Source organism: Heterocephalus glaber, unplaced genomic scaffold, assembly GCF_053883595.1.
Source record: "Heterocephalus glaber isolate CG9 unplaced genomic scaffold, H.glaber_assembly_v1.0 deba00001444, whole genome shotgun sequence".
Classification (NCBI taxonomy): Eukaryota; Metazoa; Chordata; class Mammalia; order Rodentia; family Bathyergidae; genus Heterocephalus; species Heterocephalus glaber.
In genome coordinates, this window is record NW_028258297.1 from 26,843,244 (window position 1) to 26,869,553 (window position 26,310).

Sequence of the window (26,310 nt, forward strand, 5' to 3'; positions counted from 1 at the left end):
GGAATGAGGAGAACTGATTCAGCTGAAGGGACCGAGAAAGCTTTTGATGATGTCTTCAAGATTAATGGACATAGCAGAAAGGAGGAGGAGGAGGTCTAATGTATTAAGAGAAGTACATGAAGATGATCTGAAATATAGAAGCATGGTAGTTGTATAAAATGAAAAGAAACAAGGGTGAATAGAGAGCAGAACAAGTCAAGATAGATAACTTCGTAAAAGATTTAAAATGCCTAAAGATCTGCACATTGTCCTATTTATATCACTGGACAAAAGACATGAACCCTTTTTATACATATTTACTTATACATTAATTAGCATGTTGTGGAAGTTCAATTAATATTGAACTTGCTCACTAGCAAGTGAGAAACAAGTACGCTCCAGAAAAAGGAATAGAGAACTAAGGAAGTTGTAAGGGACAGGACCTCCATTTGAGATGAACATTTCTAAACATTTTTAGAAATACGAGTTTGAGGTACAAAAACTTACAAACTGAATTTGTCCCTGGTCATCCCTGGCATACTAGGCTGATATTACAGAATGGAAGATACACTTAACAGTAAGGATAAAAGGATTACAAGCATGACTAATAATAGTTATGTTACATAATTACTATAACAGCTATCATTTTGAGGACTTCCTAAATTCCAATCACTTCTATGTTTTTACACATATAATGTCTTGATTTTTGTAATGTGTTATGACTCCCATTATATAAATTTTAAAAATTCAAAATCAAAGAGGTAACATCAAAAGTGACAAAGCTAGTAGACAGAGATGAGAGCCCACACTCTAAATTTGCACTGCCCAATACATTTGTCCTTTGCCTCATGTCTGTTTAAATTTACATTATTTTGGCCAGGGATTTAGCTCAGTGGTTCCGGCGCCTGCCTCCCAAGTGCAAGGTCCTGAGTTCAATCCCCAGAACCAAAAATAATAATAAATTTACATTATTTAAAATTAAATAAAATATAAAATTAAGTTTCTCAATCATATCCACCACATTTCAGGTGTTTAATAACCATATGTAACTAGGGGCTACCATTGGACCAGGTAGATGTGGAACTTTCATTGCAATTTGGACAATGATACTCGAATTACTCTGTTATACTATTATATTCCCCCTAAATTTTGTCATTTGTGATGCTAACTGACATGTGAACAGCTAATCAACCAGTCAAGCCTTTCCCTCCTGACAATTCTACCCTGCTGCTCACCCGGCGACAGGTCCAGAGAAAGCTGAGCAGGTCCCCCTGGGCCACATCTTCCAACAGCATATAGACTGGCAGCCTTTCCGTGCAGCAGCCTTCCAGGTGGACCAGGTTCTGGTGTTTCCCTAGGTACTGATAGAACTGGATTCGCCCCACGAAATCCTTCACCTCCTGGAGCCCAGCTGGTTCTGCAAAGGACAGAAGAGTGGGGGCGGTGAGCAGCTTCAGATGGTAATTCCCAAGGCCTCATGGGAGAGGAAGTGCAGACAGAAAGTAATATAAAGAGGACTAATTAGAAGAAAATGGTGTTCAAAGTGATTGGACTTTTATCAAACATAACACAGAATCATAGATCTTAAACGGAATAAGCTTTATTCTCCCTAAATAGACAAATGTTCTGTTCACATTAAAACATTATCACAGTCTAGCGTTTTTGGTTAATATTCTTACCTGTCTTATCTTTGTTCTGTTTTAGAGGAAGAAGGAGAGAAAGAGACATTAGGAAAAGGAATTAAACAGTGAAGAAAACTGAAAAAACAATCTCAAAATCTTACTCCAAATTTGCAAAGCTTATGAACATTTATTGTAAGGGGCTTCCTGGAGAGAAATAGAAGGAGTGGGAAATCTAGCCCTTCTCATCTTACCTTTTAAAGCCTTGAGGACAACACTCTTGGGCTTAGCAGGGTCCCCAGAGATCACTGTGGCTCTATAGGTGGTTCCACAAATGCCCTTATGGATCTGCTCCAGATCTTCAGAGAGCTGATCCCGGGGAACCTGTAGCTTAGCTAGGGAAGGCGTGACAGCCCGTAGAAAACTTTCCACTGATGTCTCCGTAAGTGTCATGACCACTTTTTCTCCACATCCTTCTGCTGCCCCGGTTAGGCTCCTAGATGCAGGCATGGAGGCAATGCCTACAACAAAGAACGAGCCAGGAAGTTCCTTCAGCAATTTTCTCTTTAGCCAAAGGAAGGATGTCTTCCAATAGTTCTCCATGAACAAGTGTCAACACCAAGCTTGTAGAGCCTTTCTAATAATCCCCATTACTTCTAGGGCAACTCAAGATGCACCCCTAGAAAGTGGTCATGACATCTCCTTTCTGTCTTCCTCAGGATTACAAGTGAGTGTTCCCCATGAGTGTGTTGTACAGAGACAAGGAAGTCCCTGAGAAGGTCCCAAACCACATATGCCTAAAGATGGTGTGACCACCAGTGGCGACTATCATTTAAATCAGTCACATGGCTTCCAAAGTTGAAAGAAAAGTATGGATATTCCCTTAACTAAAAGCTGTGGTTATTCTTTCTTCCTCGGGTTGTCCTAAAAGTTAAGTTATTTCATATTTCCTTGACTCTTGCTCAAAAGACTCTCCTGATAGTTTCTATCTTCTTTAGCCAAAATGAATTTTTCTCCAGTAGGAAAAGAAAGGGTCATTCTTATTATTAAATCTATAGTAACTCATTAATTTATCCATTTACTCAACAAATATCACATATACTATTCTGGGATTTTAGAATAGGCAAAGTCTAGATTCTCAGAGAGGTAACTTTCTAGTGATAGTTTAGATAATAATGTATGAATCCAGAGGGTCTTATGGAGGAAAATGACAAAAGAGGCATCAGTAATGTTATTTTCTGAAAGCATCAGAAGGTCAAGCAGGGCCTTTCTGAGAAGATGACATTCGAGAAAGACATGGAAAAAATCAGGGAACAAACCATGCTGGAGTTAGGGAGGGTATTACAGACAAAGGGGACAAGGTGTACAAAAGCACTAAGACAAGAATATATATGATATATTTGAGGAACTGCAAAGAAGCAGGGCAGCTGGAGCCAAGTGAATCATGGGAGAATTGTAGGAGATAAGGCCAGAGAGCCGTGGATCACCTAAGATGTCTTCCTGGGGAGAATTTTGTCTTGTTTCATTCTGAGCAAGATAGGAAGCTCTTGGAGGTGGAGAGTTCAGCAGGGACCTGAGAGAAGCACTGTGGCTCGTCTAGGGGAAAACAGAGCATAAAGAAGTAGGGTAGGGAGCGAATAGGCAAAGAAGTTAAGGGTGTTTTACAATGATCTATAAGAAGTAGGCAAAGAAGTTAGGAGTGTATTACAATGATCTGTAAGAAGTGTCAGTGACTGGGACATGGACTGTGAGAGAAAAGAGAGGAGTCAAGGATATCTTCAAGGGTTTAGACTGAAAACACAGAAGGCTGGGCTTGCCATTTAATGAGACAGGGAAAATGATCAAAGACACTTGTCAGGGAATTTCAAGACTTTTGTTTTAGACATATTGTGTATGAGATGTTTATTACATTGAAACTCCAAAACAGGTGGTTTAATATAAGATTCTGGAGTTCTAAAAACCACAGTCAGAATAGAAAAGGTATTTAAATCCAAAAGAATGAAAACTACATCATTTATAAGGTGACTTTAAATCTTTTTCAAAAAATATTCCAAGAAAGCAAAAGCACAAAAATGTTTCTAATGAGTTTTACAGGCCAAGTAAGATGAGAACTAAGAAGTAATCATCTGACTAATGAACACAACGTTATTGAGCTTGGAAAGAGTTATTTTGGTGGAGTAGTAGATATCTGAGCTTTATTTTAGTGGGTTCAAAAGAGAATATGACAAGAAGTAACAAGAATGAGTTTAAACAACTTCTTTGAAAAGATTTCTATAAAAGTGAACTTTAAAAGAATTGTCATAAAATTTAGAAAGGGACTACTATCCCAAACACTATAGAGTTTTATGTAACTGCCTCTTTATAGTTTCATCTATGAGCTGATTCTCTTTCGTTCTATGAGAGTACTATAGACAGTATCTAGAAGAGCTCCATTAGCATCTCCTTCCTAACACTTCAAAGACTAGCATGAAGGTCACCACTTCTCATCATGTATTTTAGAGAGGAAGATAGGGCTGGGAAGTATCATAGAGTAAAATCTTATCCTCCAAAGATGTTAACAAACCCTTGGGCTTTCCCTTCTAGATCTTCCTCTTGATTCTTAGACCCTATTACAGTCAAAGGTTTGATGGTACAGGAGGGGCCATACGAGGTCTCTCTTGCCTGCTCTTCTCCCAGTCGCCAAGCATGTGTGATGATCCAGCTCAGGACCCTCCTTGGCTCCACGGGAGGAAACCCATACTTCTCCCATTTCAGGCACTGAGATTCCTGGACTCGGGCCCATTGAAATCTGCCCCACATTTTTCCTCTCACACATCTTCTCTGAGCCCTGGCCTAACCCAATGTTTGAGCTTTACCTCGGAGTCCAGGGCGCTGCCGTTGGGATCTTTGTCCTCTTATAAATAGCCACAAGATGACAGCAAGAAGGACGAGGAAGGCACCAACCAGCAGAGCTGGGACAATGATCACTGCGTACTCCTCCCCCTGTACAACTGAGCAGGCAAACAGGAAGGGAGAAGAAGTAAGAGGCCTGACCTGATGTCATGCAATCCCCCTGCCTACCAGTCTTCCTCCACCACGTGTGAATGTCATCTTCTCTGCCTTTCTCTCTAGTAGAAACCCGAGAGTCCCTGTTTCTTGGCCCATCAAGTGTGTGCTGTGCCTTTTCTCTCATTTTTTTCTGCTGAAATAGAGGATGCAGCACCAGGATCTCTGCCTGGCATTCATCCCCTACTCCCCAAAGACAGTGGCCTGTGATCCCACTCTCTCATCACCATTCCCTTCACCTCTGATAGAAATCAAGGCGTCTGCCTTTTGGAATCGATTCAGACCCTAGTCTCCCCAGCCCTGAGTCAGAAGCTAGGCACTGGCGGCTTCTGTACTTACGACACGTCTTGTCGCTGAGATTACACTCCAGGAGCACCCGCGCCGTGCCCCTCTTCTCTCCCATTGCCACACAGCTTCTCGAGTCTCTGCTGGGCTCACAGAATCAGCGCAGACCATGAGCACGGCTGTGAGGGATTCCCGATCACTGAGCACTGCTGGGGACGAGTATGCATGAATTTTGGAGTGCGTCACTAGTCCGTCCACAGCTGCCTCTCGGTCACTCGACCTCTGTCCCCTTGCCTGATTCTCAGACTGAAAGAAGCCTTTACCGCCCCCCATTCTCCCTTTTCTGTTTTATAGCTTTACAGCTCTCATCTGGTCTTGTCCTTTCATTGCATCACTGCTGAATTTTTTTTTAGATTTTCCTTTTCCACCCCAAACCTCTGCTACCAAGCTCAAGTACAGATAGATGCACAGTACCTGTCTGAATAATTGTTAACCGTGGATTACAGGGGTGAGCTGTACCTCACCTACAGTCTAAGCACGTCAGGCTTCTTAGCTGTTGGCCATTCACCCCCTCGGCGAACCTCCCTGGGATCCAGGACCCCTCAAGGTCTGGTATAGCGGGGCTGCTGCTGGGAATTCATACTGAAGACAGGGTGGGGAGGGAGGCACTGGTGTTTAATCACAATGATGTAGTCACTATTACTGTTTGTTAGTGACCAGGGCCTTTGTGCTGAGCTACATCCCAGACTTTTTATTTTTTGAGACAAGGTCTCAGTCACTAAATTGACCAGGTTAGGCTCAAACTTGCAAAACTCTTGCCTCAGCCTCCCAGCGTGCTGAGATTATAGGTGTGCAACACCACACCCAGATACTACTATTTTATTTTTTTAATAATTTTATTTTATCCCTCCCCCCTCAAGTCCCCTCCCCTCCCTATGTACACAAGCTTTGTTTCCATTTTTAGATAGAAAAAAACTGGAAAAAGCCAGATCATCATTTCAATAAAACACCACATAACCAAAGAATGACTTCTGTACATATACAATAAAGACAGTGGTTCAGAAAAATTTTAACACCATAGACAATGAAAACTGTGAAAGTCTACACCAATGAAACCTTGATTAAAACTGTATTTGAAATTTTTTAAAAATTGTTATACCTGTGCAACACATTTTTTAAATTTTTAAGGAAAACTTTTAAATATATTCTTATTAGTGCCCATTAATTTTACAAAATATTGGATTTCAATGTGGTATTTTAATACATGTGTATATGGTGATCATATTTATCCCCTTGATTATCCTTTCTTGTACTCCCCCATTCCTTTCTTCTTGTGCAATAAAGTCTCCCTTCTACTTTCCAGTCATCTTCTTTAGATTCCATGTATTCGAGAAAACCTGACACTTTTCTTTCTCAGACTGGTTTATTGCATCTAACATGACGATCTCCAGTTTTGTTTTCCTGCAAATGACATAACCCCATTCTTCTTGACAGCTGAATAGTATTCCATCATGTGTCTGTGTTGCATTTTTGTTATCCATTCATCTATTCATGGGCTCCTAGGCTGGTTCCACACCTTAGCTACTGTGAATTATGCCACAATACAGATGGGTGTTCAGGTGTCCCTATAGTATGCTGACTTCCATTACTTTGGTATATACCAAGGAGTGGTATAAGTAGATAAAATGGTAACTCTTTTAGTTTTTTGAGGAGCCCCTTTACTGACTTCCATAGTGGCTGTGCCAATTCATGTGCCCTGTATAGAAGAGTTCTTTTGCCCTGCATCCTTGCCAGCACCAACTATTTTGTTTTTGTTGTTGTTTCTGTTTTTCAGCTCTAGGGATAAAACCTAAGCCTTTGCACTGAGCTATGTCTCCAGACATTTTTAAATATTTTGTTACTTTCCTCTTTAATTTAGAGACAAGGTCTTACTAAGTCACTGAGTTGCCCAGGCTGGGCTCAAACTTTTGATTGTCCTGCCTCAGCTTCCCAAAACACTGGTATTACAGGCCTGTGCCACCATGCTCAGTTTACTGTTTTTTTTTATTCTTGATGATAGCCATTCTGACTGGGATGAGATGGAATCTCAGTGTAGTTTTTGTTGTTTTGGGGGTTTTTTTTGGTACTGGGGATTGAACTCAGGACCATGTACTTGCGAGGCAGGCATGGTGCCACTGAGCTAAATCTCTGACTCATCTCAATGTAGTTTTGATTCCCATTTCTCTAATAGCTAAAGATGCTGCTGGGAGTGGTGGCCCACACCTATAATTTCAACACTCAGGAAGCTGAGGCAGGAGGATTGCCACAAGTTCAAGGCCAGCCTGGGCTACACAGTGAGTTTAAGAATATGCTGGGGATTTAGCTCAGTGGCATCATGCCTGCCTCATGAGTGGAAAGTCCTGAGTTTGATCCCTGGTACTGGAAAAAAAAAATAAGAATACCCTGAACAACATACCAAGACCCTGTCTAAAAAAAAAAAGCTAAACATTTTTTCATATACTTACTGGCCATTTGTACTTCTTTTGAGAAGGGTCCATTCATTTGTCTACTTATTGACTGGGCTATTTTATTTTTTGGTGTTCAGGTTTTTTGGTATTCTTTATATATTCTAGATATTAATCCTTGTCAGAAAAATAGCTAGCAAAGATGTTCTCCCATTCTGTAGGCTGCCTCTTCACTCTGTTGTTTACCTTGTTGTACAGAAACTTTTTAATTTTATGTAGTACCATTTGATGATTCTTCCCATTATGTCCTGTGCTATTGGAGCCCTATTCAGAAAGTCTTTACTTGTGCCTATGGCTTCAAGTGAAAACACTTGAAGTTTCAAAGTATCAGGTCTTATACCAAGGTCTTCGATCTATTTTGAATTGATTTTTGTGACAGATAAGGATCTACAAGTAGATAGCTGGTTTTGCCACCACCATTTATTAAAGAGGCTATCTTGGCTCCAATATGTTTTTGACTCCTTTGTCAAGAATCAGGTGGCTTACTTCCAAAACTGTTATACAAATTTAGTGTAAAAAAAAAAATTTAGTGCAATCCCAATCAAAATACCAATAGCACATCTCACAGAATTAGAGAAAACAGTCCTAAAATTTGTTTGGAACTAGAAGAGACCTAGAATAGCAAAAGCAATTCTGGGCAACACAGGCAAAGAAGGAGGCATCACAATACCTGACTTGAAATTATACTACAAAGCTACTGTGATAAAAACAGCATGGTACTGGGGAAAAAAACAGACTCAAGGATCAATGGAACAGACTAGAAGATACAAAAACAACTCCAAACACACTGAGCCATGTAATCTTTGACAAAGGAGCCAAACACCTTCACTGGAAGAAAGGCAGCCTCTTTAATAAATAGTGCTGGACATTGAAATTAATATGCCATTTTTGTCTGTCATAAAAGCTGAAAATTGACTAAAATGAAAACCAATTATTCATGTTTTATAGATAGTTACTAATATTCTTTGTTACAGTTTTGTGCACAGCATATTAAAACATAACTTGGATTGTTCCAGTGTGTAACATGAAGGGCCACATTATGAATAATTATATTATCATGGGCTTTTGCACTGTTATTATTTTTCCTTTTGAATGTGAAGGTCTGAATGAAGATTTTGATTTTGAATGTTTCAATGTTTTTGAGAAGGCTTGCTTACATTTTATAGTGTAGTCACTGGAAATGGAAAAATGGCATTATATATATTATATATAAATATATATTATACATATTCTCCTTTACTTCAGTTACCATCCCCATAGAATTTGGCAAGAATTGCTATGACTGAAAGGTTTTCAAGTCCTAATTAAAACTTTATTTATAACAGTAAAAAAAAAAATGATGCTGGAAAAACTGGCTTTCCACATCCCAAAGGTTAAAACTAGACCCATCTTTCACCATGCACTAACCTAAAATTGAAATAGATAAAAGATCTAAATATTAAAACAGAAACACTAAATCTGCAGGAGGAGAGAATAGGTAGAACGCTTGAAGACACTGGTGTAGGCAAAGACTTTCTAGCAAAACCCCCATCTCACAGGAACTATCACAGAATCAACAACTAGGATCTCATCTTATTAAAAAGCTTCTGCACAGCAAAAGAAACCACCAACAGGGCTAACAGACAACCCAGAGTGCGGGAAAAAAGTTTTGCCAGCTGTTCCTCAGACAAAGGTCTACTATCTAGAATATATAAAGAACTTAAAAAAATCAGACCTCCCAAATTTAAAGACCCAATCCAAAAATGGGCCTCTGAAATGAATAGACATTTCTCAGATTAAGTAGAAATGGCAAATAAATACATGAAAAAATGTTCAACATCACTGGTCATCTGAGAGATGCAAAGTAAAACAATGCTGAGATTCCACCTCACCCCAAAAAGAATGGCTGCTATTGTGAAATCAACCAATAACAAATGCTGGCAGGGCTGTGGGGGAAAAGAAACCCTGCTCCACTGCTGGTGGGAGTGTAGACTGGTGCAACCACTGTGGAAATCAGTGTGGAGATTTCTCAGAAAACTAAAACTAGAAAAACAATGTGGCACTCAAACATGTATGTCCTGATTTATTTCACTTAAGAGTATGGTCTCAAGGTCCACCCATTTAGCTGTAAGTGTCTGAAGCTCATCCTTCCTTGTGGCAGAGTAGTTTTATAAAAAAAAAAAAAAACACACAAAAAACCCACATCTTCTTTATCCACTCACCAGTTGATGGGCACTTGGGCTGTTTCCAAGATTTAGCTATTACAAACTGTACCACTATAAACATGGGTGTGCATATATCACTATAGTATGATGCTTTTAATTCTTTTTTTTTTTTTTTTTTTTTTTTTTTTTGGTACCGGGGATCAAACTCTGGTCCTTGCAGTTGCAAGGCAGGCAGCGGAACCACTGAGCTAAATCTCCGGCCCTATGCTTTTAATTCTTTCAGGAAGATACCAAGAAGAGGATTAGCTGGCTCAAATGGAACCTCTACTTTTAATTTTTTGAGAAATCTCCACACTGATTCTTATGGTTCAAAAATAACATTAAACACTATAGCATAAAAATATTTTCCCACTCCATCCTCTTCTATTAATCTGGTTCCCAATTCTCTTCCAAATGGACTGTGGATAATAGTTTCTTAAGTTTTAAAACATGCTACAAAAAAAAAAAAAAGACATGTTATAGTAGGCAAGTCTTGAACTTTAAATCCTCCTGCCTCAGCCTCCCAAGTAGCTAGGATTGCTGGTTCTTTCTGAAGAAACCTGATAGTTACCACTCTCTCACGTATCTACCAACTTTATGTTTTGCCCTTGCTTGAAAATAGTCTGTGGCTCCATGGTCAGCACTACCCACTCCTTTAACTGTGCTTAGTCTGAAACAAAATGTGGTGATTTTCAGTTAATGATCCTAAATATGCAATCCGATTTTGTAATGACTTGATAAAAAAGATTAAAAAGTCAGAAGTATTACTTATATGATATTAGGTTTGTAAATGAATTACATTAGCCGTATTATTATTCTTCCATCACATTTTGTGTTTTACTACTCCTATTAATCAGCACAATGTAATTTATTCATCCAGAGCCTCTGTTCCTGAAAGATCTATGCAGTTCCCACCTCACCCCCTCTCCCAGCTTCCTGGAGCTTCATGAGCACCTATGGAGGGGACAAGTCCCTTAAGACTCAGGAGAGAGGGCGGGGGATTTAGCTCAGTGGTTCCAGTGCCTGCCTCGAAAGTGCAAGATCCAAGTTTGATCCCTGGTAGCCAAAGAAAGACTCAGGAGAGAGACAAGTGTGTTGCTGGTTGACAAAAGCCTAGGCAAACAGAAGCCAGAAGAGGGAAAATTTCACAGAGGAGAGAGAAGTTCTTATCTGTAGAGCTTCTACACAGCAAGGGATCTATGAAATCAAGGAAAATTAGGAAGCAAAGTCCACCTCATTTAGTTTGGTAGCCAAAAGGCAAGGAGAAAAGTCGTGAGAAAGTTTCCACAATTCTTGAGACAGTGTGGAAGGAGAAGCAGCAGCAAGAGCACAAGAAACTGCTGGAGCTAAGGGCGTCTTAAAGCTGAACATTAGCTTGGCCGGGAGAACTCAGAGGCCACTTGGAAATCTCTTACTGCCATCGTCGTTCCGATTTTCTTTCCCCTTGCTTCCCGTTCAGGGCACTATCAGATGTAATTATTTTTATTCTGGGAGCAGCCAGTTTAACAAGTTTGGCTCTCGGGGGAGTAGGTGCCATGAGCATGATCCCTGTTCCACAGAACAAGGAGGAAAAGGGTCCATCAGCAGCCTGCTCAGACTCGTGAGCTCTGCTCAGAAACCAAGCCACACACCCGCACATGCGTGCCGCAGGAAGTGACCTGAAACCCTGTGTGCACAGAGCCCCCCACCCTGCCCTTAGCGGGCCACACAGTTACAGGCACGTGACAAACATACCCTACCCGGTGACTCACCTCGTGTGTACGCCCGCATGCCTGGATATTACACTTCACGTAGAGCACTCGCCTTTGGATGTAACATGACTTTCTATTGTACCAGGTGCTTACCTTCGCTTGTTTTTGTCATGGGAAAAGATTCGTTAACACCTAGCAGCCCAGTGAAACTAGAACTAACTAGAACTAACTGAACATCCCTGTAGACTGGATTTTGTGCTTTCTGTGATGGTGCATGCTGACACACAAAAACCAGCATTGATCACTGTAAATTAAATGATTGAACCTGCAGTGAGGCTCTATGGTGTATGTGAGAAGGTGGGTGAATTTCATGAAGTTGCTTGTATCAAGGCACATGATTATAATTAGTAGTTGAATTATGCTCTTTTAAATAGTGTTTAATATTTTAATCATCTTTGTATGTCCTGTCTTGAATTATCATCCTTTAGTTTTCTCAAACCCAGTCTTTTAAAAAAACTACCAATAAAATTTCTTGATTAAAAAAAGTTACTACTTGATATCAAGCTGCAAAAAAGAATGTCTTGAGGTCACCCATGTCCGCTGGTTGGCTCTTCCTATGGATTCAGTCCCCTAACTATTAGAAGAAACGCCTTAGATAGAATGATAAAAGCTCTCCGTTGGCTGTTTCTCCTCTTCACTGGACTATAAAATACTTAAATGTATAAACCATGAGCCCACAGCTGACGCCATGTAACAAAATCTGGGGCACTGGAATCAAGGGTTTAGTGCACTTATGAAATTGTTATTCTGATAATTCCTTCGACAGCTGCAAAAGATTTTTGTATATAGCTTGCCAAAAGTTTGCACAAACCTATCTGGACAATGCCAAATCTCTCCAGGCAGGATTCTAATGAAAATAATATTACTGCCTCATCAGTGGCTGTTTGTCCTCGATTTTTCTCTTCTCAGTTACTTCAGGTTTTTTCTTAGCATTTTAAAAGAAATGGATACTGCAGGAAGTAATCTGAAGCACTGCTCCCCTCTCCTCTCTAATTGAGAATCCAGAGAGGGAAACAGCACAAGGAAGAAGGAGATAGAAATAGGAAGAGGATGAGAGTGAAGTGGGGAGCGAGGGACGCCCCCAAATATGTGCATGTCTGGAGATTATAGAAGTTAGTGATTGTAACTATAGTAGAACTGAACATTAATGTTCACTTTCTGGCGTTTGCACATGCTTACCAGTATAATGCCACACTGTATCTCTGTGTCTGTTTCCATGCACACAGAGTTTTACTGCAATCACACAACCCTTGTTAGTGACCTTTCTGCTTAATTAGCACAATGTCATCTCCCAGACACCGTCAGCGTTCCCAGAAGAAACTCATCTTACCAGAAAATATCTACATAGAAGTCCTAAAATCTGGTTCCTTCTCCTGATCTCTTGCCTGCTTCTGCAGTGTTAAAAATCTCTCAGCTGAGCCCGGGGATTTAGTTCAGGGTTTCCACAGCCTGCCTCTCAAGTGCAAGGTCCTGAGGTCAATCCCTGGTACCAAAAAAAAAAAAAAAATCGCTCAGCTGACCTCAGAACCTCTGGCCTTGTTCCAGGAAAGCATGATTCAGTCTGCACACCAGCCTCTCCCTCAGCCTCGCCACCTGCCGCTCTGTGCGTGTGGGCCCGCAGCTGTGCTCTTTATGGTCACAGAAGAGCCCCACCCTCACAGGTAGAGGACAAACTGGGTCAGGGAGCCACCAGTGGTCGTGGGCTGTGGAGTACAGGACTCAAAGACTCACGGAGTGGAGGGTAAGACAGACGGAGGTGGTAGCCCCACATGGACAAAGTCTGACTTGCTGCATGCTCAGCCTTCTCTTCTCCTCTTCCTTTCTTCCTTATTCTCAATCTATCTAGAAATAAACCTCACTTATTGGGGTGAAATCATTGAATGGGTAGTAATATTGAGAAGAACCGCTCAGATGGAGGGGAACTTATTTATCTCCAACATCCTGTAAAGCAAGCTGTCCTTCCTGTTTTTGGACCTCATAAACTTTAATTGAACAACTTCCCTGTGGCCTTTCAGACAAAGGAGGAAAGGCAAAAACTGAGGACGTGGATTATGAGGGATTAGGTTGTGAAGTAGCCACATGATGAAAATAAATGAAGGCAATAGATGTGCCGGGTTTCACACCCACGCATAGGTCTTTTACCTACAAACCAAATGTCCCTTAAACTATTATGCATATGTATTTGTCATGCACACGAATGACACCAACAGTGCCAAGCAGGAACTACACCAGAATCCAGTAGTCGTGGAAACCACAATGCTGAAACCAAATGTTACCAAATACACCGTAATTTGAAAAGAACATAAAATGTGCCTTGTGTGTTCTTTAATGTTCTTACGGGGACACAAATTATGTTCCCATATCTTTCTTCAAAGTATATTTTGAAAATTAAGGTAGAAGCAGAATTTTTTTCAGTACTTACTGGAATATGGACTCTTGGATTATTTTCTTGGGTCTGACCCAAATTCTGTTTCTTCTGCTTTTGTGAGTGAAATTCCTAAGACTAGAAATCTTTCACTGCAATCATTAGAGCCAGGAAAGGGCTCAAAATGCCAGGGAACAGAGCACAGGTCCTCAGCCTGGCTCTGCCAGGGACCCAGTTCTGCCTTTCTATGCAGGCAAACTGTGAGGGGACAAAAAGGCACAGGATTGGGCCGGGAATTTAGCTCAGTGGAACCCCACCTGCCTCACAAGCGCAAGGTCCTGAGTTCGATCCCTGGTATCCAAAGAAAAGAGGGCACAGGAGGCGAGCACACTGGAGAGGAACCTCTCGAAGTCCATGGCAGCGACTCGCCTTGTGCCTGCGGTGTCTCCCAGTGGGGATGAGCCGGGGAGGAGAGGAAGTACTTCTGTCCTCCTGCTCTGCTCAGACACAGAGAGACTGTAACTGTTCTGATCTCCTGCTTTCTGGGTGACCCAGGGCTTGAAATGAACTTTGAAACCCTCGGAAAAGAGGTTCAGCCACGGTGCCCAGGATTTCTAAGCCTGTTTAATAGAGGTCTGTTGACAATAAGACTGAGCATTATCAGCTTTTCTTGCTTCTTGTTTTCACCTGTCTGTGGGAATTCCTGAAGCACATGTGATATACAGTCCAGAAGAGAAACCCTAATTTGTATCCTGGCATCTCAGGAGAGTTTACTTTGTAGAGGAACAAAGTGATTGCAAGACAGGTAGGCCGCTTAACTTCTAGTAAGACGACACCAGCACTCACACACACCTAAACAGCATCAGATTTAAATATGATGACATAGGTAGACATACCTTATTTCCTCAGAGGTTTTGTACAAATTCAAAATGTTTTATTTGTATTACAATTACCACTTTCCTTTTCATGTTCCCAATTCTGTAACCCTCCCACCTCAAAAGCCCAGAAATAATATATCTTAAATTAGACATTCTCTTATTGATTATGTTTTCTTCCTGGATCACTAAAAAAACACCAATTTCCTCCATCTCCAGTTTCCTCAGCCCAGAACCAAAAAGAGGGAAAAGCCAACAACACATCCAGCACCCGCTGTATACACAAGTGCCTCTCACCCACCTTCTCATCCTTCGGTCTTCTTTTCTTGTCTGATCAACACATCAGCCGAGACCTGCCTCGGCCCTCTCTCATGCACCTTGTTCCCACCGCTGTCAGCCACATCGAATTTCCAAGGATTTCCAAGGACTGGTCTCCCTCCCTGGGATTCATCCTAGGCTTTTCCTTCTCAGGGGCACTTCCGGTTCTTTAAAGTTCTCCTGGCGGTTTTCCCCATAAGTGAGGAGATCTGTTCTGTTTTCTGACCAATCTTCCAACCTGTTCTGGCACACTGGCCTCTGGCAGAGAGGAGGGCTCAACCTGAGAAAAGCAGGTGGAGGACAGTCTGCACAAGACTGGAGGAGCGGGTGCACACATACACACACACACACACACACACACACACACACACACACACACACACACACAGCGCGCGCTTTCTCACTCTGATAAAGGAGCTCCCAACCAGCCAGGCGGAGAACAGATACACAGGCCATTTCACAATCAGGAAATCCACCCGGCTGCCCTCTACCTCAGGGCTGTGTCACGTAGGGTGCGCCCCAGAAAAGGTCCTGCCCTCGGGACGTACTCTCGGGTAAACACTAACACACGCCGGGACGATGAAAAGGACCCCGCACGGGAACGGCTCACCAGCCACCTCGCTCCGCGTAGCGGGGAGTCAGAGGAGCTCCCTTCCTTCGGGAGCAGGTCGGCGGGTTCCCGGAGAGCAGCCCGGCTGCAGGAGGTGGGGTCAGCCCAGACTGGTGCTGTGATAACAACCAGAGTTTTGAAGTTCTACTGGTTCGCTGGGTGAGTCATAGAGCACCCACAGTCCTGACACCTGACCTGGCCGTTCCTTTTCTCCTTACTTGAGGAATCAGGAGACTTTCATCTCTCCTGAGGGCAGTAAAGAAGTACAAAGAGCAGCAGGAAGTGAATCACACCCATAAAAGGGACAGGCGGAGGAACTGGTCCCACAAGGACTTAGCCCACCTCACTGTTTTCCTCCACAGGCTGTCCAATTCCAGAGGGTCTCTTTTGCATCTTCCCACCTGTGCCCTGGCAGCTCCAATGTCTACACCTGCCCTGCCCTGCCCACAATTTCCCATGATGCAGTGATAGGAAAGGAGGCTTCTTTCCAGTTGGGCTTCTATTCAGGTCTTCCCTCCAACACTCATTTTCGCTTTAGTTAAGATATTTTAAGTTTCTGAGCCTCGGTTTTCCACCTGGAAAGTGGCGATGATGACATCTATCTTCCAGGGATGTTGAGAGTTATATGGCTTAATTCATGTCAATTACCTACTCATAGAGGACCACTGCAGACCGTGTCAGTCTTTCTCTTCTTCCTTTCCTTCTTCATCTGCCTCGCAGGATAGGACATAGTCACACAACCACATTAGTCAAATGAACATATATAACCAAAATTAGCAAAACAAAAACATTTTATCTAAATATTTATAATATTGGGGCATCCAAGTATATGCATTCCTGGATGGGGAGAGGGAGTTAAAATAATCATAAAGTTAATGTGGTTTTTTTTCATTAATTCCTCATACTTCACCTCGGTTTCACTTGACAACTTAAATTTTATAGCTGGTGGTCAGTCATGGACTTTGACAAGCTTGTTAAAGAACAAAAATTTAAACAGAATGGACCAAAGAGCATAATACTGTAAAATAAGGGTATAGAAATGGAAAAATGGCTGGACTGTGGTATATTAATTAATCAGGGAGAAGCTCTCAGCACCTGCTCCATTTCTTCTCCATCTAAATTTCTCAGCTCCTAGCAGCTGGCTCCACTGATATCATATCTATGCAGGATAATTTCCACTCAAGTCCTGAATCAATCCTGATGGTAGCCATAAAGACACCAAGAATTTTATTTCCCTTCTTTCTATTTTTCTTACTATACTTTCCCATTTGGGAAGCTGTAGCCTTGACCCCAGGTCTGCCCATGTTTAGGATTCAAGCCTCCTCAAATACGAAGTTTTGTTTGCAGTGCCACATGGGGCCTTGTCCTCTCCTTGCCTAAAACAATCCTCCTAAATAAGATTGAAACGTTGTTCTACAATTCTGTTATTGAGCTCTCGCTATGAACAGAAATATCTTCCAGACGAACCCAACCCTGCTGGCCCATGCCCGATTTATTGACCATCATCTTGGCCCTATTTGAGTTCATTCCCACCTGCGTGCTCAAGACCCATTCACCTGAGTCCTGCCAGCCACACCAGAAACCTTGCTTGTGCATTTCTGCCTGAATTTTACTCTCTAACACAATTATTCTCCTGTGCCTAGAGTCATCTGTGTAATCAGTTTATCTTAAATTATTCACTCTTAGGGATCTCACTGCAATCCAAGTCGCTCATCTAGAGGTTAAACAATCACAAAATTCATGCAAATGTTTGCTGTGAAGGAGAAATGCAGGGTACCATGAAATGTGTTATATATATAGATGCACCAACTCCCCACACTAAACATAATCATTATGTACTGCAAATGAAAATGAAAATGAAATCAATATTAAATTTTAAAAGAGGAAAGGAATTAAGAAAATTGCCCTAAGTGGTATTTAGGGAGAGACAAACTTTAAGTAGGAGCTGACTAGATCAAGGTAAGTAGGAGATACAAAGAAAAAAAGAAAAGAGAAAATCTAGGCTGTGAATCGGAACAGAGCCTAAACATTCTCAAACTGGAAGGTCTGTATTCAGACGGTGGCAAGAGAAAGGAAAATAAGAAAAAATGGCATTGCCATGCAGGCCAGGGCCGTCCTAACGGGACTTTCAGGCCATGCGCAGTGTCGCGTGTTTTATTCCAAACACCCGTGCACGAAGTGCCTCTAGTAGAGAGGGACACGAACTGTTTTGTATTTGAAAGTTTCTCATTAGGAACAGTACTCAGCTAAGAAGGAACAAAGTACTGATAAGTGCAACCATTCGGTGCCGCTTACAGGCATTGTGCTGAGTGAGAAAGGCCAATCTCAAAAGGCTACAAACTGCAGGATGACATTTTGAGAATATTTTCCAAAATGACAAAATTAAAGAAACAGAGAAGACTAGACCAGGGGTTGCCAGAAGAAACGGGAAAGGAGCGATGACTATGAAGGGCTAATGTGAGAGAGTCCCTCTATGTTGGAGACAACTCTGTACCTCCATTCTCTCGCTTTGATTACTGCTGCCTCAGCACAGCAGTCTGGAGAGCGTGCATCCTCCCTTCGGTGCGTTGGCCTGAACGTGGATAAAACCCCTTTTCTCCTAATACAAGCACAGCACACAAAAGTGAAAATGCCAAAAGACTTGCTAAAGGATAAGAGAGAAGCGAAAAGTACAGAACCAAGGGTGGGTGTGGATGTGCATATTTTCCTAAGTAGCAGACATTTGCCATCCTATTGCATCTGGCTTGTTACTTTGACATAGCCACTGTGGCCCAGCAGCTATCTGATCTCTGTCACCTGCCTTTGTCTTTATCTTGGGGGAGTACTAGAAATTGAACCCCAGGCCTTTGCACTGAGCTACATCCTCAGACCTTTTGTTTTTTTTATTTTAAGCCAGGGTCTCACTAAATCACTAAATTGTTCAGACTGGTCTAGAGCTTGTGACCCTCCTGCCTCAGCCTCTCACAGTGCCGACATTACAGGCATGCACCAACATACCTTGCCTAGCTTTCTCATCTTTCAAACTGGGTATGCAAAATATTACTTAACTCAAAGAGTCATTGTAACTGAAGCATGGTGGCAAATACCTGTAATCCCAGCAGTTATGAAGCTGAGGCAGGAGGATCACCTCAAGTTCCAGGTCAACCTGGGCTACAAAGTAAGTTCAGACCCAGCCTGAACTACATAGTCAGACCTTGTCTCAAACAAAGAAACAAACAAAAAAGTCCTTGTAAGAATTAAATAATAGGGGCCGGGGATTTAGCTCAGTGGTTTCGCCACCTGCTGCGCAAGCGCAAGGACCCAAGTTCGATTGCCGGTACCAAAAAAAAAACACAAAGAATTAAATAATAGCATGCTTATATATTTTATGTGCATAGAATACCTGGCACATAGTTAATACTAGCTGTTACTAGTTATTCTTATTATAAGAATAAAAATATTCCTATGATAATTATTATTACCATTATCATTATTATTCTTGAAGTGACAACACCTTAAAATGACCTCTCCTTTTGGGTATGACTTTCCTTCTATATGATATCAATATTATAATATCAGTGCTACAATATTCCTATTTCTAAGTGTGATTGGCATAATAGAATTATTTCCTGACACGTAAGTTTAATGTATCCTTAAACTAAATCTTACCTATGCTTCTACTACAACTGTCTCACCCTCCTTCTGCAAAGTATCTGTTTTTAGTTCTTAATTTTTTGTCATGTTATTTTCTGTAAGTTGCTTCATTTTTTGAATTTGAAATATCACATACTTTTTTAAGTGTTGCACATTTTGAATTTCTTTTTCTAGACTCTAATCCTAAAATCTTAAGCCAGTTATACTTCAGGAATTGTGTGGTTTCTCTTTTATTAATTTCATTGCTTACAATACAGATTAAATCAATTAAATCAGAATCAGACTCTTTGGACATAGAAAATGAGTACTAAGGTTTGTTCTGCATCTTTCTTTATGATGGTAACAAAACTAGGACAGAAATGGACAGAGAGACCAATGGACCGGAACAGGGGCCACGGAAACAAACCCCTGCAACTACAATCATCTGGTTCTAGAAAAGGAGCTGAAAAATATATGGTGAAGAAAAGACAGTCTTTTCAACAAATGGCACTGAGAAAGCTGGATATCCACTTGTAGATTTAAAATAGATCCTCATCTATCACCCTGTACAAAAAGCAATTCTAAATGGACCAAAGACCTAGGGATAAGACCTGAATCTGTAACTAGGCATGGTGGTCTGCATCTGTAATCCCAGCCAGCACTCTGGAGGCTGAGACAGGAGGATAGCAAGTTCGAGTCCAACCTGGGCAACTAGAGATACAGCTCAGTGCGAAGCCTCGGTCCAGATCCCTAGTGGCATGAAATTTTAAAAAATAAAGACCTGAAACTTTGAAAATGTTGAAAGAAAACATAGATAGGGACCACACTTGAAGCTGTAAGCACAGGCAATGGCTTCCTGAATATGACTTCACTGTCACAGGAACTAATAGAGAGAATCAACAAATGAGAATAAGTGAATTTAAGTTTCTGTTGAGCAAGGGAAACAACCAATAGAGTGAAGAGATGGCCTACAAAATGGGAGAAAGTAATTGGCAGCTACTCTTCAAGTAGATGATTAATAGCTAGAATATCTGAAGAACTCAAAAGCTTGACACAAAAAAATAAAAAGTCAAATAGCTGGGCATAGTGGTGCACACCTATAATCCCAGCACTTGGGAGGCTGAGCCAGGACGATCACCACAAGTTCTAGGCCAGTTTGGCCTACATAGAAAGTTCAAGGCCAGCCTGAACTACATAGCCAGAGCCTATCTTTTAAAAAATAAAGAAGAAGAAAAGAAAGAAAGAAAGAAAGAAAGAAAGAAAGAAAGAAAGAAAGAAAGAAAGAAAGAAAGAAAGAAAGGAAGGAAGGAAGGAAGGAAGGAAGGAAGGAAGGAAGGAAGAAAGAAAGGAAGGAAGGAAGGAAGGAAGGAAGGAAGGAAGGAAGGAAGGAAGGAAGAAAGAAAGAAAGAAAGAAAGAAAGAAAGAAAGAAAGAAAGAAAGAAAGAAAGAAAGAAAGAAAGAAAAAGAAAGAAATCCAATAGCCCAATCAATAAATGGGCAAATGAATAGAACTGGCACTTCTCAAGAGAAGTACAAATGCACATGAAAAACAGTTCAACATTTTTAACCATTAGGGAAAGCAAATCTAAACTATAATGAAATTCCATGTCATCCTCATCAGAATGGTTATCATCAAGAATACAGAAAACAGTAAGTGCTGGCTAGGATGTGGGAAAAAGGAACCTTTCTACACTGCCGGTAATAATGCAAAGCAGTAAAACCACGATGGAAACCAGTATGGAGATTCTTCAGAAACCTAAAAACAGAAGCACTGTACGGCCCAGCTGCCCACCCCCCCCCCAACACACACAGTGGTGAAGGAGTGGAAGTGTGCATGCGATACGGACACCCGCATACCCACGTTTACTGTGACACAATTCCCAGCAGCCAGGGTATGGACCCAGCCTAGGTGCCCGTCAACAGGTGAATGAGTAAAGAAAATGTGGCAAGCAAAATAAAGAGTCAGAAAAACAAATACCACATTTTCTCCCTAATATGTGGAATGGTTTGGTGGAGTCTTTCAGTTGTTCTAAATATAGAATCGTATCATCTACAAGCAAGCACAGAAGGACTTTTTCCTTTCCTATTTGTATCCCTTTTATTTCTTTCTCTTGGCTGATTGCTGTAGCTAAAATTGCAAGATCTATGCTGAACAGGAGGGCTGAGTGGGCACACGGGTGGTCCTGAGAGGACAGAGACATAAAGTGCCCCATAATTCAGGAGCAGCCACGATTAAGAGCCCTGCCTCACACCTGGCTGTCTCCCTTTCTGTATTACTGAATTCCTCTCTGAATTCTCAAGAGGAAATTCCCCAGGCTCTAATTCAGTAGCTAAGATTCTGTATTGGTAATCGTCACCTTAACATTCACATTCCTCCCTCTCTCTCTCTCTCTCTCTCTCTCTCTCTCTCTCTCTCTCTCTCTCTCTTCTCCTCTCCTCTCTTCTCTCTCTCTCTCCCCTCCCTTCATCCCTTCCTCCCTCTTCCTTTTTTCTTCTCTACTCCCTTCTCACCTTCCTTCCCTTATTTTTGTAATTTTGTGCACACTTCATTACTTCGTGGGTTTTAATTCCTATTGTATAAAATGACTCATAATCCTGAAGAACATAATCAGACATTCTGAAAGAACAAATGACAAAATATGTGAGAGTACTTTAAAGTTTCAGAACAAAAGTATTTCAGAAATTTAAGGTGGAATTATCCTATCCCTCCCACCCTGCTCCTACACACACACACACACACACACACACACACAGCCATCTCTTCCAAAGCACCTGCTTCCAAATGTTAAAGCCTTTTTTATTTTTGTTTTTGTTTGTTTTTTGAGACAGGGTCTTGCCATGAAGTTCAGGCTGGCCCTGAACTCACTATGTAGCCCAGGGTAGCCTCGAACTCAAGGTTATCTTCCTTCCTCAGCCTCCTGAGTGTTGGAATTACAGGCATGCACCACCACACCTGGCTAAAGCTTTTCTGTAGCATATGATCAGGGGATTTGTTAATTTTTTTTTTTCATACTGGGGATTTAACTCAGGACCTTGCGCTTGTGAGACAGGCGGCAGCACCACTGAGCTAAATCCCCGGCCCAACCACTACTAATTTTTAAGGAGACCAAAGCCAATGCATCTAAAGATAGGTGATATAAGATGCACTTTGAATGCTGGGTATAGTGTTATACACCTGTAATCCTAATACTTGGGAGGCTGAGGCAGGAGGATCGCCAGGAGTTCAAGGCCAGCTTGGGCTACATAGTGAGTTCAAGGCCAGCCTGAACTACAAACTGAAACCCAGTCTAAAAAACAAAAAAAAAACAAAGATACACTGTGGAAGAAAAATCTGAGAACAAATGAACTTTGAATAATGCTATATCTGTACCAGTGTGTTCCCCGGTATGATGAGACCCTGCCACTAATCTTCTCTTTGGCTTCAACTGCCTTCTTCACTAAAATCCATCATGTTTTTCTTCCCTGCATTATCAGAGAAAGTTCTAGGAGAAATGTATGGTGAAGGACTCCTTTCCTGAAACAGGCAAAGCAGCATGAGATCTCAGATACAGCCCTTGGCCAATGTTTCATGTGACCCTAAGCAAGCCCGTGAATTTTCCTTGCCAGACAGTTGTATGTGAGGCAGGATGAAATACATAATGAGCAATAAAAATACAAGGAATTATCATTATTACTGCCACATCAAGGGGAGTACCCAAGAAACCACAAATATATAAAATATATTTATAAGTAGGTGTGGTGGTGTGTGCCTTACCTGTAATCCCAGCACTCTGGGAGACTGAGGCAGGAGGATCCCCAGTTCAAGCCCAGCCTGGGCAACTTAGCAACTTAGTGAAGCCCTATCTCAAAATTTAAAGAGTGACACACTTTTTAATCCCAGCAATTAGAGGCTGAGGCAGGACGATCACTATGAATTCAAGACCATAATGGCCTATGTAGTTAGTTCAAGGCCAGCCTGAACTACCTAGAGATCCCATCTGAAAAAAAAAAAAAAAAAAAAATTAAGCCAGGCCTGGTGGCTCATGCCTGTAATCCCAGCACTTGGGAGGCAGAGGCAGGATTGCCTCGAGTTCAAGGCCAGCCTGAGGTACATGATGAGTTTGGAGCCAGCCTGAACTACAAAGTGAGACCCTGTCTCAAAAAACCAAATAAATAAATAAATACATACATTTTTTAAAAATTAAAAGTAAGAAATAACTTTTTTAAAAGGCCCAGATGTAGCTCAGTGTGAAGGCCCTGGTTCAATCTCCATACCACTATGTATATATTTACATAGAAGAAGAGAATTCAGAAGTAAAAAACTGGAGGGAAAGTGAACAACAAAGTTGTTCTCTATTCCTTTTTTTCCAGTACTTGGAATCAAATTCAGGACCTTGCATTTGCCAGGTGCAGTGCCACTGAGCTAAATCCTTGGCCTGTCTCTATCCTTTTAAATAAGAGATTTAATGCCATGTATCAGTTCCTCAAAATGGGTAAATAACCTAGTTTTTCTATGAGTATCTCCATTTGCTGTCTAGTGACAGTGTCAGATTTACAGAACAATCAAGAATCTTCACTTCTACAAAGATGAGAAAGTGGTTTACACCAATGGGCATGCATAGCGCTAGAAACACCTGCTGCTGTCATGGAGGCTTAATTTGTCCTGGGGGAAAAAGCCTGACAGTGGCATTGATTTGTAAAGTTTGGTTTGATCTTACTTTCTGAAATGAAAGCCCAGCAACCATCTGAATAAGGAAGATAGCTTCATATCAGAATGCGAGGACAAAGAGCATGAGTTTACTGCCTAAATTCCAGAAGCAAACCCTCGAAAGTTTTGCCCCACGTTTATTTACATTGAAAACGAATATTAATTCAGTGCTCTGCACCATGTCTTGCATCTCCTACATGTGACCCCCACATGTAGTTTCAGACCTTTACTCGGGACCCCAGTGAGAAGGCTAAACTTGGGGGTCGTCTCTGACCAATCTCATCTCTCCCTCCTTTTCCACCAATGCCAGGCTCTTCCCACATATCGGCATGGGGCAGAGTTCACACATTTAATCAACTGAAGCAATCTCCTTTGGACTCTCCCCTGCTCTGCTCCTCCTTAACTGACATTTATATTTGGCCGAAGCGTCTTTGATCCTGGTTTTTCTTCCCACTACTTCCTAGTAGAGTTTATGGCATGCAGTTATAATGGCAAACATGTCTGTGGTGCTCACTACACGTTAGGTATAAGGTAAGTTTTCCAATTCACAGAGAAGAAACCGGGGAAGATACTGCCTTGGGATCCAGGCCCTCAGCTGGATTCTTCAGGTCTCTAGTTTGTGGACAGATGTCTTGCACTCTTCTGCATTTGACTTTTTGGGTGAATATTATAAAATAATCCTTAATTATGTCTCCTGTATTAAATCTATTCCCTTGCAACCCTGACTACAATGCCACATGAGCCATGAGAATGAGATTCCAACCCAAGCCATTTGGCCTTCGACTCCAACATCTGTACTATACTATACTATCTCTTTGGTAGATTCTTGAGAATCCTTCTTTCTCTTTCCAAATCAGAATTACCTTTAATATTGCTTTTGTCTTTTAAATTGAGCTATAATTCCATAGCATAAAACTCATCCTTTTAAAGTTCAAAATTCAGTGGTTTTCATTATATTCACAAATGTACACAACCATCCACTACTATCTTATACTAGCATATTTTCATTACCCTAAAAAGAAACTCTTACCCAATACCAGTCACTTCCCATTGCTCCTACACCAACCCCAGCAATGACTAATCATTGTCTGCTTTTATGAATTATTTTGTTCTTGACAATTTATACAAATGGAATCATTAAACTATGTGTTCTTTTGTGTCTCATTTCTTTCAATTAGCTTGTTTTCTAGGATCATGCATGTTGTATGAATTAGTACTCATACTGCTTAATAATTACTGAATACTGATGCTATACAATACTGTGTTGTATGAAGAGTGGATTGTGTTTATCAATTGATAGACATGTAAATAGGTTCCAGTTTTCACCTTCATGACAAATATTGAACATTCACATATAAGTTCTAAACATGGACCTGTTTTCATTGCTCTTTAGTATATATAGATTGAAATTACAGATATGTAACTCTGTGTTTAAAGTTTGAGGAACTGCTAGTTATTTTCCAATGTGGTTGCATCATTTTGCATTTCTAGCAGCAATTCATAAGGGGTCCAGTTTCTCCACATACTCAACACCATCTGTCATTTTCTGTCTTTTCTATTGTATCTCCAGTAGGTGAATGAAATGGTGTCCATTGAGATTTTAATCTACATATCTCTGATAATTAATAATGCTAAGCATTTTTCATGTGTTTATTGGCCATATGTATATCTTCTTTGGATCAATGTCCATTCAAATCATTTGTTCACTTTTTAATAAGGCTATTTGTCTCTACATTATTGAATTGTAAGTGTTCTTTATATACTTGGTGTACTAAACCCTTATTAAATATATATTTTTGCAGTATTTTATTCCATTATGTGTATAATCTGTTCACTTTTGGTAATTTCCTTGAAAGTGCTTAATTTTGACCATTTTGGTTTTGGCTGTTTATTCTTTTGATGCTATATCCAAGAAACCATCGCCTAACCAATATCATGAAGATCTACATCTAAGTTGTTTTCTAATTATTTTATAGTTTTAGTTTTTCCATTCAGGTCTTTGATCCATGTTGTATTAATTTTTGTATATGGTGTGAGATTTCTTTTTCTTTTTTTTTTTGCATGTGGATATCCAGCACAATCTATTTAAGAGGCTCTTGTTCCCCTAATGACTGATTTTGGCACTCTCATCAAAAATGAATTAGCCATAAATGTAAAGGTTCATTTCAGAGTCCCAATTCTCTTCTATTGAGCTATATGTTTATCTTTATGCCAGTACTGCAGCTTTGTAGTAAGTTTTAAAGTCATGAAGTCTGAGCCCTCCAACTTTTGTTTTCTTTCTCAAGATTGTTTTGTTGATTCTGATTCCTTTATGTTTTCATATAAATTTTAGAATTAGCTTGACCATTTCTGGAAAAAAGACATTGAAATTTTGATTGAAATTATTTAGAATATGTAATCAATTTGAGGAGTACTGGCATCTTAATGATATTAAATTTTCCTTATGCAAGAACACAAGGCGTATTTCCTCATAGGCA

The 26,310-nt window shown here is 40.8% G+C and overlaps 1 protein-coding gene across 16 annotated transcripts in view; it reads right to left on the bottom strand.

The window, feature by feature from the left end:
- Window positions 1-26,310, bottom strand: part of Styk1 (STY kinase 1) — a 39,972-nt gene that overhangs the window by 8,253 nt on the left and 5,409 nt on the right. The window contains exons 1-7 of one of the 16 annotated variants that reach the window (XM_087214116.1): window positions 15,535-16,351; window positions 14,908-15,204; window positions 12,697-12,849; window positions 4,983-5,137; window positions 4,454-4,588; window positions 1,853-2,119; window positions 1,215-1,396 (exon numbers count right to left, since the gene is read on the bottom strand). In XM_087214116.1, the coding sequence (XP_087070242.1) occupies window positions 1,215-1,396; window positions 1,853-2,119; window positions 4,454-4,588; window positions 4,983-5,046 (648 nt within the window). In that variant the 5' untranslated portion in view covers window positions 5,047-5,137; window positions 12,697-12,849; window positions 14,908-15,204; window positions 15,535-16,351. Of the gene's footprint in view, window positions 1-1,214; window positions 1,397-1,852; window positions 2,120-4,453; window positions 4,589-4,982; window positions 5,138-12,696; window positions 12,850-14,907; window positions 15,205-15,328; window positions 16,352-26,310 lie in introns of those variants that run through there. The other 15 variants (XM_087214113.1, XM_087214118.1, XM_087214117.1 and 12 more) reach the window with 15 other exon arrangements.